Source organism: Heptranchias perlo, chromosome 18 (assembly GCF_035084215.1).
Source record: "Heptranchias perlo isolate sHepPer1 chromosome 18, sHepPer1.hap1, whole genome shotgun sequence".
NCBI lineage: Eukaryota > Metazoa > Chordata > Chondrichthyes > Hexanchiformes > Hexanchidae > Heptranchias > Heptranchias perlo.
Genome location: NC_090342.1, coordinates 26767076 through 26786372, shown reverse-complemented (window position 1 = coordinate 26786372; position 19297 = coordinate 26767076). Strand labels below are relative to the sequence as shown.

At 42.5% G+C, this 19297-nt stretch overlaps 1 protein-coding gene across 2 annotated transcripts in view; it reads right to left on the bottom strand.

The window, feature by feature from the left end:
- Window positions 1-323: 323 nt before the first annotated feature.
- Window positions 324-19297, bottom strand: part of bmt2 (base methyltransferase of 25S rRNA 2 homolog) — a 140544-nt gene continuing 121570 nt past the window's right edge. The window contains exons 5-6 of one of the 2 annotated variants that reach the window (XM_067999561.1): window positions 5649-5971; window positions 324-5533 (exon numbers count right to left, since the gene is read on the bottom strand). In XM_067999561.1, coding sequence (XP_067855662.1) covers window positions 5347-5533; window positions 5649-5971 — 510 coding nt within the window. In that variant the 3' untranslated portion in view covers window positions 324-5346. Of the gene's footprint in view, window positions 5972-19297 lie in introns of both variants that reach the window. The other variant, XM_067999560.1, reaches the window with a different exon arrangement.

The following is a 19297-nucleotide window of genomic DNA, read 5'->3' as shown; positions in this document are numbered from 1 at the left end:
ATTCCCATTTTCTGCAAATTTGAACCAGGACTCCCAAACGAAGATTGCCAGATTAGAAATGATTTTTGCTGCAGATTCATCACATCAACTCAAGACAAGACAAGACTGAAATTTCATTTTTCACTTTTGTTGTGAGTCATAACAGCTGTCAGGAAAGACTGCATATTTTGAACTTGAGTTTTCAAAGACAAAAACATCAATTCATCAGACTAACTCAGCTCCTCAGATAGGGTAGATAAATATGGTTTGTATACCCAGTTTTCAAATAGTAAATAAGCTTTGCATTTCAGTCAGAAAAATGCAATCATCACAATGATGTACCTTGTAAATTTCAGTTTATTGCCCTAGCAACTACACAGCTGACACTCAGAAAATTGTGGCTATGTCACAATGCAGTTTTACCATTTTAAGTGACTGTTGTCAACGAGTATAATTTTAAGCACTTCCAGTATGAAAAATGAAGTTCACATACAGTAGAAAAAGTCACATTAATTTTAGTAGAGCTGATACTGATACAATAACCAAAAAAGGTACCACGAGGCATCAGTCAAATTTCCCATCATGTTGTCCAACATATACAGATCATGTAAGTAGAAATATGTAAATGATTTCAGTAATGACAAGAAAAAAAAATCAGTAAACAAGTTTAAAGTTTTTGAAAGATTTTAGTACCAACTGCACCATGCAGCATATCAATACTCAGGCATTAATGCTAACAGTAGGGTTTCCATGGTTAGTGTTAAATTGCAAGTTATATTCTGTGTAACTATTATTTTTTATGGTATACATTAGCCAATGTTAGGTCGCTTGAGTCGAGCTTACATCTTGATCATTTAACATCAAGCTCACATCTTGATCATTTGTGCAATTATAACTTGCTGCTAACTTTTTGGAAATCACAGATTCAGTATTATAGTCATACTCTAACACTGTGTACTATAAGGAGGATAACTAAAAAGGTTATAACTGGTAAACATTTCAGTTGAAGACTATTACCACCTCTTATTAACCAGCCTAGCAGTAGTTCTCAAGTCAATATATAAAATGAAAATTTAACAGATTCTAATTACAGCAATTTAACTTGCTGTAATATAACATTCAAGAACTCTGAACATTTACAAGGTTTATGGTTACTTGGAATTATTTTTGAAAATGTAGATTTCTTTGAAGAAAAGTTTTCAGATTTTTTTTAAATCATAAAGATGGTTTTGGCCTGTCTAAGCTGGAAAGGTTTTAATGGAGATTGATGCTTTTCAAATTTTGTGAGTTCCTAGCTAACCATACTATAATGGAAACCCAAACAAACAAAATGCCATCTCAGTCTTTGGCACCTACAGTGGTCAAAATTCACAGCATGAACAGTTTAACAATCAAGTAGAAAAACAATATAAATCAAAATGGCAAAAAAGGCTGCTGAAAACTTCACAGGAGTGCAAAGTTTTATTTCTAATGTAATAGAAAGTAACCAGAATAAAAACATAAATTTAAACAATTAAAGCCTAAATCAGAGCACATGGAGTATCAGCTGAAATTCACTTAAAAGCAAAATAGTCATAACCCAGGTCACAAGGTTCAAGTGCAAAACCTCATTATGAGGTAAACTTTTCACAAAATGCAACATTGAGACACAATTCCACACAGTGGCATTTCCAAAATGCCATTTTACCTGCTAACCTTTGGCTGGTGAACAGGATAACTTGTCATATTTTTTGAAATACTGAGCAAGTAATATCCTTTTACATTTCAAGAACATTTCATCTTTGTTGTACATCTATACTATGAAATGTGTTATGCAGAATTGTGCTTTTTGTGAAAAATGTGAATTTAAAAGGCTGTTTTAGTTTACAATCTAAAACATCAAACCTACATTTAACCAACACACACTTTTCTTTATTAACTATTTGTTTAGTGTTTTATTAAACTTAAAATTATATGTTTTCAAAAAACCTTAGAATTTGTGTATTTTTAAGAATAAGATCAATCCTCGTATTTCTGTAGGACCAAAAACAAAGCTTTGATCTGCCACCAGATTTTACCCATGTACTGTACTTGTTACCTGCAATTACCAACACTCCATATGAATGCTAAGTCTGTTTAAATCTGTGCTATGCTGAGTCATTGGGTCAGCCTGTGTCTATATCTTTGCCACTGAATCAAATGTCTGAAAAAATAAACACATAATCCTGTTCAATCAGTTCTTAACTGCCTTTGGTGATTTATGAAAATCATAAATTGATGTATTAAAATAGGAATTGAAACTGAGCATGATCTATTAAAGCACTAGTATCAATTATTGAATTATCTGTACATTATTTGTGTACTACAGTATTTTAATTTCTTCATATTTCAGTGCTGTTAGTGCATTTGTAAAAGCTGGAAGAAGTGAGTAATGGGACTTGTTTAGCTGGTTATGCAGCCAGTAATATCTTACTCTTATGGAGAAAAGCACCAAATGAAAATCCAAACATTTGTTATGTTTAGTGTTATTAAAATGGTTCAGAATTGCAGAGACCAGTTGCTTTACACTTTGGGGAATGCATCATGAAAAATTTACTATAAAATCCTAAGTTAATTTGCACAGAGAATACTGTGAGCTACTGTATTTAATGGTTATACACTTATAAAATATTCAGGATCAGACAGTTTCAGAAAATTGCTATAGATGGTAAATAAATGTTAGGGTGCATTCATGCGACAAGTGTAGCATTGATGCAAAGTGGTTTTGACTGTGCACCGATGTTAAACTTGTGCAGTACAAATCGGGTGTTAAACCCCAAACTGACTCCAAAGCAAAGCAGAGAGAGATTCCCTCCTTTAGGGAGTAATACTCTGCTTCGTTTTGGTGTCAGATCAGACCATAACTCCAGGCTCAGGCTGAATTCACATTATAACTGCAGCAGTGGTTAACCAATGCTACAGCTGTAGTTTAAATACACTCAAAGACGCATTTTCTAAGTGTAAGCGTCATTCAAGAATCAAGGGCCAAGTTAGCTAGTTATAAATATAAGTACCAGGAATCCAAACATAGATGTTTGATTAAGCCATATGAGAACTGTGGGAAACTGTTTTCCTTAAGCTCACTAGCAATGTGTAATTGTTCTTTGAATGTTATTCTATTTCATATGCCACAGGTAGGTTGCCAAACTAAAAATTCCAGGGATCCATATTCCTTTCATAGACTTTTGGACAATCATGTGATCTCCCCATCCTAATCTATTTAAAGGTACCAGCAGTTTATTGCATTCATTCAAATGGGTGACCTTGGAATATCTACTGAAGGAAGCTTAGAACAAGCATTGAGCATCAGTACGGAGCAGGAAAGAGCTCTAGTAGTTGGCAGGACCAACATGTTAATTGGAGAAATACTAGAATATTGCTAATGGGAGACTGTCAAAAATTGGTAGCAAGGCAACAAAGACTCAGGATTACCACAAGAATGAAGGGGGGAACTTAGATGAACTTTTTTGCACACAGGGAGTCATTAGAACATGGAATGTTTTACCACAAGTGGCTATTGAGACAGACTATAATCATGCTTTAAAGAGAACTGGATAAGTATTTGAAAATGAAGAATATGGAAGGATACAGGGAAAGAACAGGAATGAGGTTAGAGTAGATTCCTCCAGTTGAAAAGACAGCACCAGCACAGGCTCCATGGGTCAAATGGCTTCCTTCTACGTTGCCATTTATATTTAAAAGGCAAACAAACCACCCTGAAGCAGGTAGCCATCATTTGGGAAGGTATATCCACTGGGTCAAGATAGGTGATACGTACATTAAAAGGGAGAGGATTCTTTTTATATGGAAAGGGCAAGGTGTTTTCTCTTGTGTCTACAGCTAAGGACTGCAATGAGAATTGGAGGCTTCCATGTGTCATATTGTTCTAAGACCAATTTTCCCCAAGTGACAGTTTGAAACAAAATGTGTTTAGTGAAAAAAGTTAATATCACATCAATAAGTATGTTAATTTGAAAGTAATCCTTTTTTTTTAAGCACAATTGTAATGCCCATTAAAAAGAAGCCATTACATACTATAAGCTTCACTGGCATCTGCTAACTTATATTGTACAAAATAAGGAAATGCATAATCCAATCAGGAAAGAAATCCCACTTTTTGCTTCATATCTTCTGACTGTACAGATGCAGATTTTTTTTCAGACAAGTACCATCTGCTAATAACTGGGTAATATGCATGCACTCCACTGTCCCTGTTTAACGTGCTAGAAAATTACACTAACAAGAAAAATCTATTGACTACTCACTGATGTATACAATACAATAGACACAAATTTCAGGTAACTGTCCTCATCTGTGGCATATAATTATGCAAAGAGGCTCTTTGTTTTGTTCCTCAATTTACTTATCACAACTTTCCAACAGATGCTGACCACAGACCTCGCTACAGTGATTTTATTTTCTTGCAAGGTCATCAGCCAAAGGTCGCAAGGACAAGATGGCATACACCTTTCAACAAGACCAATGCCAGTTTGTTCAAAAACTGAACAGAGCAAATTGTTTGTCAAGAAAATTTAACATTGAATTTTGAGACTAACTGCACAATTACACACAGAAGTAGTGCGAATTATAGCCTAACTATAGGCAGCCAGCAAAAGTTTAACTTCTTAAAAAGAAGTTTTTCCTTGTGTTTTCCTTCCAAATTTGCCAAAGCAACAAAATTAGGGGTAAACAACAATTGTTCCAGAATTGGTATTCCATATAAGTAATGTCCCTGGCAGCAGGCAAGTTGGTAATGTGAGCTGAATAGGAGTGATCCTTGAAGTAAAACTTAGAATCTCAGAATGATACAGCACAGAAGGAGGCCATTAAGATTGGAATTGTAAATACCATAAATATCTTTTTACTTTGGCAGATTTTTTCCTAGTTTTAGGTTCTATCAACCTTTAGCAAGCTAACTGTTATAGTCATAATGTTATTGTTTCTGCTGCAGTTGTGAATGTAATGGCATTACCACTTGTAAAGCATTTAAATACATCAAGAATGCTAGGTTGACTTTCAAATTCACGAAGCTGACAAAAAGATACTGCAGTATCAGACAATTACATTACCATATAATTTAAGAAGTCAGCTTCTTTCTGTGATTTACACTGACGTTGTTGCTTCCTTAAGGACATTACCAAGTATTTGTTTTGTTTATATACCCCTTGGCACTTTCATTTTTCTAACAGATGTAGAAAAAGAGTAGCCCACTTTGTAAACTCTTCACATTTTCTATGTGCAAACTGTACTGCATGTTCTGTATACAATACAAGAGTTATTTAATGCAGCAGAATTATTTTGGCAACACAGCAGCTCTGGTAGCAAATACACTACAAGTCCTAGGTTAGCTTAAAAGCAAAACTGGATCTTCCATCTCATGAAATGGAATAGAGCTTGCTTGGCTCTCTCCAGAGTCCGAGTCATATGGGGCATCAGGTAGCTCCATAAAACTGTAAGCAATCTGGTCATCTTCCATTTCTGATCGATCTTGGCAACTGGTATCTGAGTATTCCTCTTCGTCCACGTTATTGAAATCCTGTGGAATAAACAGCATCTCTGGGTAATTTCTGCTGACCAGGTCACTTGTCGTCTGCAGAGAAATTTTCCGAAAAGCTAAGAGATGCATATGGGAGAACTTCACATATTTGTACCTTTTGAATCCCAGAGATTCAATGGCAATTTTCCAGCTCTTAATCATATAGGCATGACGGTTTTGGTGAGAGGAATCAGGTGTAATTATAAGGAGCAAACCATGGAGTGCAAGGAGTTCATGGGCTTTCTTACAGCAGATCCAGCGTTGGTAAGGGGCAGGAAAGTAAGATAACAGAAGAGAAAAAACAACAACATGGAATAGCTCTCCTGGAAGGGAGTCAATGGGATTTTTTAGCTGTTTGAGAAAGGCATCTATTGTATCTTGAGCAAGCTGGAGAGGCTGCTGCAACTGAAGGTTGAGGAAATCACACTTGTACACACTCTGCAAAACAAAAAAGAACATTTTCAAGATTATTTAATTATGGTTTAGAAATTGCTTGCCAAAACTTTGTGAGGTAGTGCATGATGCATTATTATAACCACAGTGTAATGAAGCACAGAGTATGCAATAAACCGTGCAACATAAACTTTGCACTAACATTTTAGCACAATTTTACTGGATGAAGAAACATGGGTCCAGAGTTTCTGCTACATTGCACTGGCCTCGCCACAAAACTGGCCATCCCCCTGCTCGGAACAATGAGGAAGGTGAGTTTCCACTGATTGCGCCAGCCTGCGGCCATTCGAGGAGGGTTTTAAAATTAAGCTAGTGTTCTTAGGCGCAAAGGCACTAGTATTCATGATTTAAACATTTTTCAATAGTAAAAAAATATAAATTTACTAAGAAACTGACGAGTGTACACCAATGAAAGTAGGAAAATGCTTCAGTATAGTTTTTCTGAGGCATTTTCAGTGCGTTTAAATCAGATACTCACATGCAGAGGACTGGATACCTTTAGTAAAAATGCTTATTTATAGTGGTAACCCCATTTGCAGCTGTATTAATAAATCTGCACCAGGTTACCACTCTTAAATACATATCATTGTAGGTACAGTACAGGAGGCAGCCATTCGGCCCATTGTGCCTGCTCTTTGAAAGAGCTATCCAATTAGTTCCATTCCCCTGCTCTTTACCCATAGCCCTGTAAATCTGTTCCCTTCAAATATTTACCAAATTCCCTTTTGAAAGTCACGACTGAATCTGCTTCCACCACCCTTTCAGGCAGTGCATTCCAGATCATTACAACTCGCTGCGTAAAATGATGTTTCTTCATGTTGCCTCTGGCTCTTTTGCCGATCGCCTTAAATTTATGTCCTCTGGTTACCGACCCTTCTGCCACTGGAAACAGTTTCTCCTCATTTACTCTGTCAAAACAGTTCATGATTTTGAACACCTCTATCAAATCCCCCCGTAACTTTCTCTGTTCTAAGGAGAACACCACCAGCTTCTCCAGTCTCTCCACAGAACTGAAGTCCCTCATTCCTGGCACCATTCTAGTAAATCTCTTCTGCACCCTCTCTAAGGCTTTTTGAGCTGAAGGGTGCACGCACAAGTCTAACTAACAGGGCACATCGTGAGAGGCCACACTCCAGCAAATTCTGGGCCTATATCTTCCACATGTGCATGTCCAACTTTTAGAGCTGGCATCAGTTAACCAGACTGAGAGTGACCCAAAGTAGCTATAAGCAAATTTTGCATTACAGTGAAAATATTGACTTTTAAAGCCAATCAATTCATTACATACAAACATCTATATCTTACTAAATTTGGAATATACTGTTACATTCCACTGAAAAGTTCTATGTAACCCTTTTCCGTTGATACTTGTAGATAACGCAGGCCTAATTGAACTTTCCAATTTTATGTTACGCTTGTGATGCTCTGTGATATTCTCACCGGCAGATGCTCTCTAAATACTACAGTTCCAAATTTTGGCTACTGGATGGTGCTGCAGAGCAAATCCCCCAGTTACCTCCCCATCGTGAAGAGAGGCTCTGTCAGCCACCTTGGTTACCCTTACTCCCAGGCAGGTGCTTTTTGTTTTCATGTTAAAAATTTACTACTACTTTCAAATTTTTAGCTTTCCTTCATTTTTCCAATATAGATTAGCATCAGCTTTGTAATTCCACATGGCTACCTACTGCTCACCTGGATGTACTGGTGCAGGTCCAGGTCCCTTTCTCCAACTGATGTTCCTCCACCACCGCTCACCATCCTTCAACTTTGCGTGACCCCTCTTCACCCGCTCACCTGCCTTTCAACTCTCTTACATCCGCTCCTCAGCTGTTCCTGGGTTTGCAACCACCAGTACGTCTCAAGTTCCCCACTCCTGGGCCTTGCAACGTCTCTATCTCACCTCTTTTCCTGCTTGCACTGTTCCCTCTGACTGCTGCTGTTGCCTCTTCACCCCCATTGTGGGTCTCTCACTGCCTCCACTCTTCCCAGTTCCCACCCCTCTCCTGACCATGGACAAGGCCATGGCTCATTTACTAGTAGTAAGCAAGTTTAAAATGAGAAACAATACCATACTGAAGCTATGACATTCTTCTTGCAGTAAAATAAATCCTCATGTCACCCCTTGTCAAGTTACATGGTACAACAATCACTATTTAGGCAATCAAATAGTACAAATATTACTACTTGTCAAATCATATTCTTCAATTGTAGTAACCTTCTGTTCACTGTGACATCCCTATTGACAACCACCCAACAAAAGTTGAGAAATCACAGTCTCTTCATATCACCCAGTGAACACACTATGAAGTTTGTTTCAAGGCAACAAAACATTTCAGGGATGAAATATAACTAACCCAATTGTGCTTTGTTGTCGTAGTTTCTATTGTAATTACAACAGCACAATGCATTATTGCTTCATAACACTTTGCAGATTGATAATATCCCATCTGTTAGAGAAGATGATGTTGAGAAAAAGTGTCCAGTTTAAAAAAAAATTCTGATTCTTTCACAGGATAATACGTAGAAAGTCATGTTCTTGCGCACAGGGGTATCAAAGATGAAATCTTTATCACACTATCAAGATAGCGTACCAAGATCTTACAATTGTGAAATGACAAACCAACAGGACATTGCATAATTTGTCAAAAGGTACCAACAAATACTCATACAGTGAAACATCTAGTATTTGGCTGAGTGTACTGAACGACAGGGAAATTAAAATGCAAATATAAAAAAAATTACCTGTCCAAATTTAAAATTGAAGAAAGTTACAATCTCAAAAATTCCAATATAAAAATGTGCAATTTGCAGCTTTACAAGTATTTAAAATGTTTTGACACTCTGCTGATGTAATGCACTATGTTAGTAACTTTAATACAGTTGGCTAAATTATAACAACTTGCAGATGTTCCAAACATAAATAGCTTTTTGCTTTTAAGTGGAATTTGATTTAGGTTCACACGGTGGGGTAATCAATACTTTTATTACACCATGTATGTTACTGCAGAGGTTTGAAAAAAAAATATTTTTGCCAAATTAAAAATTATGTACTCATACAGTTAATCATCAAGCCTGAAAACACACTGAAAATGTCATCTTAAAAGTCAAACATATTTGTAAAGTGGTACACTGTGTGTGGATATATATATAAAAATTTCTTCTGGAATATTTCCAGAAAAAAAACTATTGATATAGATGGCTATGATAATCCTTTAATGTGGAGATGCCGGTGGTGGACTGGGGTGGACAAATGTAAGGAATCTTACAACACCAGGTTATAGTCCAACAATTTTATTTTAAAATCACAAGCTTTCGGAGATTATCCCCAGGTGAGTGAGTGAATAAGAAGTTCTCAAATCGCATATCTTATATTAGGCTGGGACACCATCTCCACATCATGGCTACTATCAACACCACAAACTGCCGGCTCACAGTGGAGAGGACCTCCATGAAGATCGCGCATATCGACACAGACATCAAGTTTTTACAGAGCTGCAAGAAAGCAGACAAGATCCCGAAAGGACTACAGATCACGAACCCACTCAAGTCGACATACAACTCAGATTACGCTGAGAGAATCTGCCGTCGTACCTCTCGCACACTCTGCAACCATCTCGTACACCAACTCTACAGCAGACGCCGCAACCTCGAAACCAAGATAGAGTCCATACTCTCAACCTGTACTCAGGACACAGCAGATCAGCTACGAGACACCGCCAAACAGACGAGGCAACGGAACTACGCTGCCTACATGAAAACCAAGAGCAGGAAGCTTGAGAAACTCGGCATCACCACCAGCGTCAACCAAGCCTCCCCCGGTACCATGGTTACGACCACAGGGAAGTCTATCGTCAATTTGTCTGACCACACCCTTCAACCAGACGAAATCGAAGTTCTCAGCCGAGGGCTCAATTTCTGCCCCACCACCAAAATGGACCCCATCGGTCTCGCGGCGGACACAGAGGAATTCATCAGGAGAATGAGACTCCGGGAATTCTTCCGCAAATCCCAAGATTTCAGCAGCGAACCCAATGAGACAATCAACGATCCGGAACAGCAGACAGAGGGATCCGCGATACAGCAACCGAAGAAGAAAGAGTCAAACTGGACTCCTCCGGAGGGTCGCTGCCCTAAGCTTGACATGTATGCTCAAGCTGTCAGGAGATGTGTCAATGCCAGATTCATCAGCCGCATTCACAAGACAGTCCAGAATGTCACCTGAGCACAACGCAACGCCATCCATGCTCTCAAGACCAACCGCAACATCGTCATCAAACCAGCAGACAAAGGAGGAGCCATCGTCATACAGAACAGAACGGACTATTGCAAAGAAGCATACCGACAACTGGACAACCAGGAACACTACAGACAGTTACCCGTAGATCCGACCAAAGAACACACCCACCAGCTCAACAAACTGATCAAGACCTTCGATCCAAACCTTCAAAGCATCCTACATGCTCTCATCCCACGTGGGAGACTTCTACTGCCTCCCAAAGATACACAAAGCCAACACACCCGGATGTCCTATCGTATCAGGCAACGGAACCCTGTGTGAGAACCTCTCTGGTTACGTTGAGGGCATCCTGAAACCCATCGTACAGGGAACCCCCAGCTTCTGTCGCGACACTACAGACTTCCTACAAAAACTCAGCACCCACGGACCAGTTGAACCAGGAACACTTCTCACCACGATGGACGTCTCGGCACTCTACACCAGTATCCCCCACGATGACGGCATCGCTGCAACAGCCTCAGTACTCAACACCAACAACAGCCAATCTCCAGACGCCATCCTACAACTCATCCGCTTCATCCTGGATCACAATGTCTTCACCTTCGATAACCAGTTCTTTACCCAAACACACGGAACAGCCATGGGGACCAAATTCTCACCCCAATACGCCAACATTTTCATGCACAAGTTCGAGCACGACTTCTTCACTGCACAGGACCTCCAACCAACGCTATACACCAGATACATCAATGACATTTTCTTCCTATGGACCCACGGCAAAGAATCACTGAAGAGACTACACGATAACATCAACAAGTTCCATCCCACCATCAAACTCACCATGGACTACTCCTCAGAATCGGTTTCTTTCTTGGACACACAAATCTCCATCAAAGACGGGCACCTCAGCACCTCACTCTACCGCAAGCCCACGGACAACCTCACGATGCTCCACTTTTCCAGCTTCCACCCCAACCACGTCAAAGAGGCCATCCCCTATGGACAGGCCCTACGAATACACAGGATCTGCTCAGACGAGGAGGAACGCGATGGACACCTACAGACACTGAAAGACGCCCTCGTAAGAACGGGATATGACGCTCGACTTGTCGATCGACAGTTCCGACGGGCCACAGCGAAGAATCGCATAGACCTCCTCAGAAGACAAACACGGGACGCAACCAACAGAGTACCCTTCGTCGTCCAGTACTTCCCCGGAGCGGAGAAACTACGCCATGTCATCGATGACAAGGAACACCTCGCTAAGGCCATCCCCACGCCTCCACTACTCGCCTTCAAACAGCCACCCAACCTCAAACAAACCATCGTTCGCAGCAAATTACCCAGCTTTCAGGAGAACAGCGTCCACGACACCACGCAACCCTGCCACGGCAACCTCTGCAAGACATGCCAGATCATCAACACGGATACCACTATCACACGAGAGGACACCACCCACCAGGTGCATGGTTCATACTCCTGTGACTCGGCCAACGTTGTCTACCTCATACGTTGCAGGAAAGGATGCCCCGGAGCATGGTACATTGGCGAGACCATGCAGACACTGCGACAACGGATGAACGGACACCGCGCAACAATCGCCAGACAGGAGGGTTCCCTCCCAGTCGGGGAACACTTTAGCAGTCAAGGACATTCAGCCACCGACCTTCGGGTAAGCGTTCTCCGAGGCGGCCTTCGAGACACACGACAACGCAAAATCGTCGAGCAGAAATTGATAGCCAAGTTCCGCACCCATGAGGACGGCCTCAACCGGGATCTTGGGTTCATGTCACGCTACACGTAACCCCACCAGCAAGGGGGGAAAAAAAAGTTATTTGTTTTTAATATTCTCTCTCTCTCTCTCTGCCTTTTGGGTCTCTTTCTCTCTGTCTGTATAATTTGACACAATGTGTATTCAGCATACTGGGACCTACTGTTTTCCGTGGCTAACCTGTCTGAACACCAACGACACCTTTTGATTGGTGTGATGGTGTCCCAGCCTAATATAAGATATGCGATTTGAGAACCTCTTATTCACTCACTCACCTGACGAAGGGGATAATCTCCGAAAGCTTGTGATTTTAAAATAAAATTGTTGGACTATAACCTGGTGTTGTAAGATTCCTTACAATAATCCTTTAAAGCACAGTTAAAATGTTAGTGACACAGGTAGCTTTAAATTGAAGTAAGTCATTTTCAAATATTGTGCAATTGTAGCAGAAATATGTTTCAGTGCTTTGCAGCACTTCATTTTTAGATGCTGTTTTTGCACTCGAGGATGGTGCAAGTTTATTCTGACATACTCCAATAAGTTGATAATCATATGTGTAAAAATTAGACGAGTAGAGAAAATCCTATAGCAAGTTTGGTAAAAATTCAATAAAATGGAAATGAAATAACAGTTCAAGTGTAGTATGTTTACTAATGTTTAGCCCAATTAACTGATGGTTCCAGACTACTGAAACTTTTGGTGGGAGGCCACAATTCAAAGAAATGACCCGCTGCAGTACCACACTCAGAAACTCAACATAGGTCCTATTTTTAACCATGTGGCCACATGCACCCCCACCAAAATTCTCCAAATACAGCCACATATTTCTGCCTCCTTCACCAAAAAAAAACACTGGGCTGGATTTTGCTGTGAGTGACAAACAAACAGCACCCGTCATTTGTTAGAAAGTCTATGGGCAAGTGCAAGTCTATGAGCTTTTGCACAGCAACTTCCTCTAAATTAGAGATCTAAAAAGAACGGCGCCCTCTCCAGGGCATTTGGGACCTGTGTGAACGGGACAAGAAAATGTCTATCCCCATAACCACAGATTGAAGCCACGCAGACACTGAACCAGGAAGCGTAAGTTAGAATAGTAAATTCAATGTCAAATCAGGCACAGAAAGCAAAATAAAAAGGGTAAGAATGATTGAATTAAGAGACAGAGATAAAAGAGACAGAAAGAAAAAGTTAAAAAAATTAATTTAAAAAAAAAATGTCCATCGATAATTAAAATCGAAAGGAATGAGACTCCACACTTGTTAAAAGTTAATTTTCAGTGCCTGAGAGGTTGTTTGGCAATCATTAAGACTTACCAAGCCATTAAAAGGGTACTTACATTAGAATGGATAAGCCCAAACTTTTTCTGGCAAATTTAGTTCTTATGTAGAGCATAAGTGCAGGAACTTCATGCTGTTTCATTCATTTGAATGGGGAGCCAGCTGGCGAGATGCCGTTCAGCAACTTCCGGATTTCGGCATTGCTGGAAGTTGTTGACTGATTTGCACAGAAATAACCTTGCCATTATTTTCACGGCAAAATCCAGTCCAATGTGTTCACCCCTTCCAAAACTTGTTACTACGACTTTTTTTTAATCTGCTTTTCCTAAATAGTAGGAACAATTAAAGTTTTATTTACACAATCAAAACTTCCATTTCCTGCAAGAGACATTTTCAAGCTGCTCATTTCCCATCCACAACGTGATGCTGAAGGAAGTAAGCGTCAAATGAATGCCTCCTCTCCCGTGACCAAACTGAGTTGGAACTATGTCAATAAAGGGGACGAGATTGCAGGGAATAGGAGCTTCTGTCTACATCGACCAGTCACTGAGTATGCTGGAGGGTGAGTCAGCCTCATGTTAGACATGCTTCTTTGTGAAAGCCCCTTACAAAAGGACTTGGAGTAAACAGTTGGTGAGGAGGAGGCATGGTATGGGTACTGGACATGGACCTTTTTTTAAATACATTCATGGGATGTGGGCATTGCTGGCAAGGCCAGCATTTATTGCCCATCCCTAATTGCCCTCGAGAAGGTGGTGGTGAGTCGCCTTCTTGAACCGCTGCAGTCCGTGCGGTGAAGGTTCTCCCACAGTGCTGTTAGGTAGGGAGTTCTAGGATTTTGACTCAGCGATGATGAAGGAACAGTGATAGATTTCCACGTCAGGATGGTGTGAGACTTGGAGGGGAACGTGCAGGTGGTGTTGTTCCCATGTACCTGCTGCCCTACTCCTTCTAGGTAGTAGAGGTCGCGGGTTTGGGAGGTGCTGTCGAAGAAGCCTTGGCGAGTTGCTGCAGTGCATCCTGTGGATGGTACACACTGTAGCCACAGTGCGCCGGTGGTGAAGGGAGTGAATGTTTAGGGTGGTGGATGGGGTGCCAATCAAGCGGGCTGCTTTGTCCTGGATGGTGTCGAGCTTCTTGAGTGTTGTTGGAGCTGCACTCATCCAGGCAAATGGAGAGTATTCCATCACACTCCTGACTTGTGTTTTGTAGATGGTGGAAAGGCTTTGGGGAGTCAGGAGGTGAGTCACTTGCCGCAAAATACCCAGTCTCTGACCTGCTCTTGTAGCCACAGTATTTATGTAGCTGGTCCAATTAAGTTTCTGGTCAATGGTGATCCCCAGGATATTGATGGTGGGGGAATTCGGCAATGGTAATTCCATTGAATGTCAAGAGGAGATGGTCATTGCCTGGCACTTGTCTGGCGCAAATGTTACTTGCCACTTATCAGCCCAAGCCTGGATGTTATCCAGGTCTTGCTGCATGCGGGCACGGACTGCTTCGTTACCTGAGGGGTTGCGAATGGAATTGAACATAGAGTCATAGAGTTATACAGCACGGATAGAGGCCCTTCGGCCCATCGTGTCCGTGCCGGCCATCAAGCCCTGTCTACTCTAATCCCATATTCCAGCATTTGGTCCGGAGCCTTGTATGCTATGGCATTTCAAGTGCTCATCCAAATGCTTCTTGAATGTTGTGAGGGTTCCTGCCTCCACAACCCTTTCAGGCAGTGAGTTCCAGACTCCAACACTGTATAATCATCAGCGAACATCCCCATTTCTGATCTTATGATGGAGGGAAGGTCATTGATGAAGCAGCTGAAGATGGTTCGGCCTAGGACACTGCCCTGAGGAACTCCTGCAGCAATGCCCTGGGGCTGAGATGATTGGCCTCCAACAACCACTGCCATCTTCCTTTGTGCTAGGTATGACTCCAGCCACTGGAGAGTTTTCCCCCGATTCCCATTGACTTCAATTTTACTAGGGCTCCTTGATGTCACACTCAGTCAAATGCTGCCTTGATGTCAAGGGCAGTCACTCTCACCTCACCTCTGGAATTCAGCTCTTTTGTCCATGATTGGACCAAGGCTGTAATGAGGTGTGGAGCCGAGTGGTCCTGGCGGAACCCAAACTGAGCATCAGTGAGCAGATTATCAGTGAGCAAGTGCCGCTTGATAGCACTATCGACGACGCCTTCCATTACTTTGCTGACGATTGAGAGTAGACAGATGGGGCGGTAATTGGCCGGATTGGATTTGTCCTGCTTTTTGCAGACAGGGCATACCTGGGCAATTATCCACATTATTGGGTAGATGTCAGGTTGTAGCTGTACTGGAACAGCTTGGCTAGAGGTGCGGCTAGTTCTGGAACACAAGTCTTCAGCACTACAGTTGGGATGTTGTTGGGGCCCATAGCCTTTGCTGTATCCAGGGCACTCGGCCATTTCTTGATATCATGTGGAGTAAATCGAATTGGCTGAAGACTGGCTTCTGTGATGGTGGGGATGTCGGGAGGAGGCCGAGATGGATCATCCACTCGGCACTTCTGGCTGAAGATGGTTCAGCCTTGTCTTTTGCACTCAAGTGCTGGACTCTGCCATCATTGAGGATGGGGATATTCACGGAGCCTCTCCTCCCGTTAGTTGTTTAATTGTCCACCACCATTCACGACTGGATGTGGCAGGACTGCAGAGCTTTGATCTGATCCGTTGGTTGTGGAATCGCTTAGCTCTGTCTATAGCATGTTGCTTCCACTGCTTAGCATGCATGTAGTCCTGAGTTGTAGCTTCACCAGGTTGGCATCTCATTTTTAGGCACGCCTGGTGCTGCTTCTGGCATGCTCTTCTATTCTCCTCGTTGAACCAGGGTTGATCCCCTGGCTTGTTGGTAATGGTAGAGTGAGGAATATGCCAGGGCATGAGATTACAGATTGTGCTGGAATACAATTCTGCTGCTGCTGATGGCCCACAGCGCCTCATGGATGCCCAGTTTTGAGCTGCTAGATCTGTTCTGAATCTATCCCATTTAGCATGGTGGTAGTGCCACACAACACACTGGATGGTGTCCTCAGTGTAAAGACGGGACTTCATCTCCACAAAGACTGTGCGGTGGTCACTCCTACCAATACGGTCATGGACAGATGCATTTGCGACAGGTAGATTGGTGAGGACGAGGTCAAGTAGGTTTTTTCCACGTGTTGGTTCGCTCACCACCAGCCGCAGGCCCAGTCTGGCAGCTATGTCCTTCAGGACTCGGATACCAAGCCACTCGGTGATGGACACTGAAGTCCCCCACCCAGAGTACATTTTGTGCCCTTTCTACCCTCAGTGCTTCTTCCAAATGGTACTCAACATGGAGGAGGATTGATTCATCAGCTGAGGGAGGGCTGTAGGTCGTAATCAGCAGGAGGTTTCCTTGCCCACGTTTGACCTGATGCCATGAGATTTCATGGGGTCCAGAGTCAATGATGAGGACTCCCAGGGCCACTCCCTCTTGACTGTATACCAATGTACCGCCACCTCTGGACATACCTAGAGATGGTGATGGAATCGTCTGGGATGTTGGCTGAAAGGTATGATTCTGTGAGTATCGTTATGTCAGGCTGTTGCTTGACTAGTCTGTGGAACAGCTCTCCCAATTTTGGCACAAGTCCCCAGATGTTAGTGAGGAGGACTTTGCAGGGTTAATAGGGCTTGTTTTGCCTTTGTGTCCGGTGCCTAATGGTCCGATGCCAGGTGGTCCGTCCGGTTTTATTCTTATTGTGACTTTCTGTAGCGAGATTGTTCAACTGAGTGGCTTGTTGGGCCATTTCAGAGGGCGATTAAGAATCAATCACATTGCTGTGGGTCTGGAGTCAGATATAGGCACTGTAAGGACGACAGATTTCCTTCCCTAAAGGACATTCGTGAACCAAATGGTTTTTTTTTAACGACAATCCAGTAGTTTAATGGCCACCATTACTGATACAAATTTTTTTTTATTCCAGATTTTATTTAACTAATTGAATTTAAATTCCCCAGCTGCCGCGGTGGGATTTGAACTCATGACTCCGAATTATTAGTCCAGGCCTCTGGATTACTAGTCCAGCAACATAACCACTATGCTATCATACCCTTTGTAGGTCCTTCCACCTCACTGAAGGTAGGTGTCCATCCTATTGCTAAGTGAGGAAACTCTTGAGACTTAGAACAACAACTACTGTAAAGAATTACTTGGATGCATTTTCCAGACTCACTTGTCCAGGGTATGTGTCTACCATGATTGGGTTGCAGAAAGACTGCTGCTGAAACCTTACAATTCCAAGTGGTATAATGTTATGATGTATGCCCATGCTGTGGTCAAGAAGATAGTGACAATGCAACCACACATTTAATGGTGAGTTGTGCTGTTCACTTATACAGGTCATGAGCAGCTTCTGGTACTTTTTGTCGAACTAGTGAGGGCTCAAACCCACACATGTTAGATGTCTAACAACCCACTAATGACTTTCCTTTGGGGTAGAGGGTCTGGAGGGTAAAGTTGGCTCCAAAATGACAGTTTCAGAACTAAATCAAAAGCAAAATACTGTGGATGCTGGAAATCCGAAATAAAAACAGCAAATACTGGAAAAGCTCGGCAAGTGAGGCAGCATCTGGGAGAAAGAAACAGAGTTAATGCTTCAGGTCAAAGACCTTTCGTCAGAACTGCAAGATGTTAAAAGAGTTAAAGTTTTTAAGCAAGTATAGAGCCGGGGAAAGGGGGTGAGGGGGGAGGGGAGGAAAGAACAAAATGGAAGGTCTCTGATAGGATGGAGGGCACAAGTGATTAAATGACAAAAGGGATGATGGTGCAAGGCAAGGAGGGTGGTAATGGGACAAGTTAAGAAACAAAAGATTGGTCAAGAGTAGCTGTAAATGGCAACAGCAGAACCATTACCAGCACTTATTGTCTGAAAAAATGGGAGCAGTGGTTATGATCTGAAGTTATTGAAATCAATGTTGAGTCCTGAAGGTTACAAAAGTGCATAAACGAGGTGCAGTTCCTCGAGCTCACGTTGAGCTTCATTGGAACAGCGTAAGAGTCCGAGGACAGAGAGGTCAGAGTGGGAGTGGGACGGGGAATTAAAATGGCAAGAGACCGGCAGGTCTGGGTCACGCTTGCGGACAGAGCGGAGGTGTTCAACCAAGCGATCACCTAATCTGCGTTTGGACTCCCCAACGTAGAGCAGACCACACTGTGAGCAGCAAATACAGTATACTAAATTGAAAGAAGCACAAGTAAACCGCTGTTTCACCTGGAAGGAGTGTTTGGGGCCCTGAATGGTGGGAAGGGAGGAGGTGAAGGGTCAGGTATTGCATCTCCTGCGCTCGTGTGGGAAGATGCCGTGGGGAGGACAGCGGGTGTTGGGGGTGATGGAAGAGTGGACCAGGGTGTCGCGGAGGGAGCGGTCCCTTCGGAATGCAGAAAGGGGAAGGGAGGAGGTCTTTGGTGGTGGCATCGCATTGGAGATGGCAGAAATGGCGGAGGATGATCCGTTGAATGTGGAGGTTGGTAGGGTGGAAGGTGAGGACAAGGGGGACCCGATCGTGATTCTGGGAGGGAAGGGAAGGATTGAGGGCAGATGTGTGGGAAATAGGATGGTTGAGGGCCCTATAAATTACAACGGAGGGGAATCCCGGTTGAGGAAAAAGGAAGACATATCAGAAGCACTGGTGTGGAAGGTGGCATCATCAGAACAGATGCGATGGAGAAACTGGGAGAAGGGACTAGATCCTTACAGGAAGCGGGGTGGGAAGAAGTGTAATCAAGGTTGCTGTGGGTTATTGGTTGACAGCCTATCCCCAGAAATTGAGATAGGGAAGAGTCAGAGATGTCCTCTACCCAATTACAGACCTTCCCTTTTGTTCTTCCCTCCCTGCCCCCCATTTCCCAGGCTCTGTACTTGCTTAAAAACTGTTAACTCTTAACATCTTCCAGTTCTGACGAGTTTCAGAACTAAGTTCCTCTGTGACAGTCTCAGTATTCTGATAAGTGAGCCAGGCATGCCCGC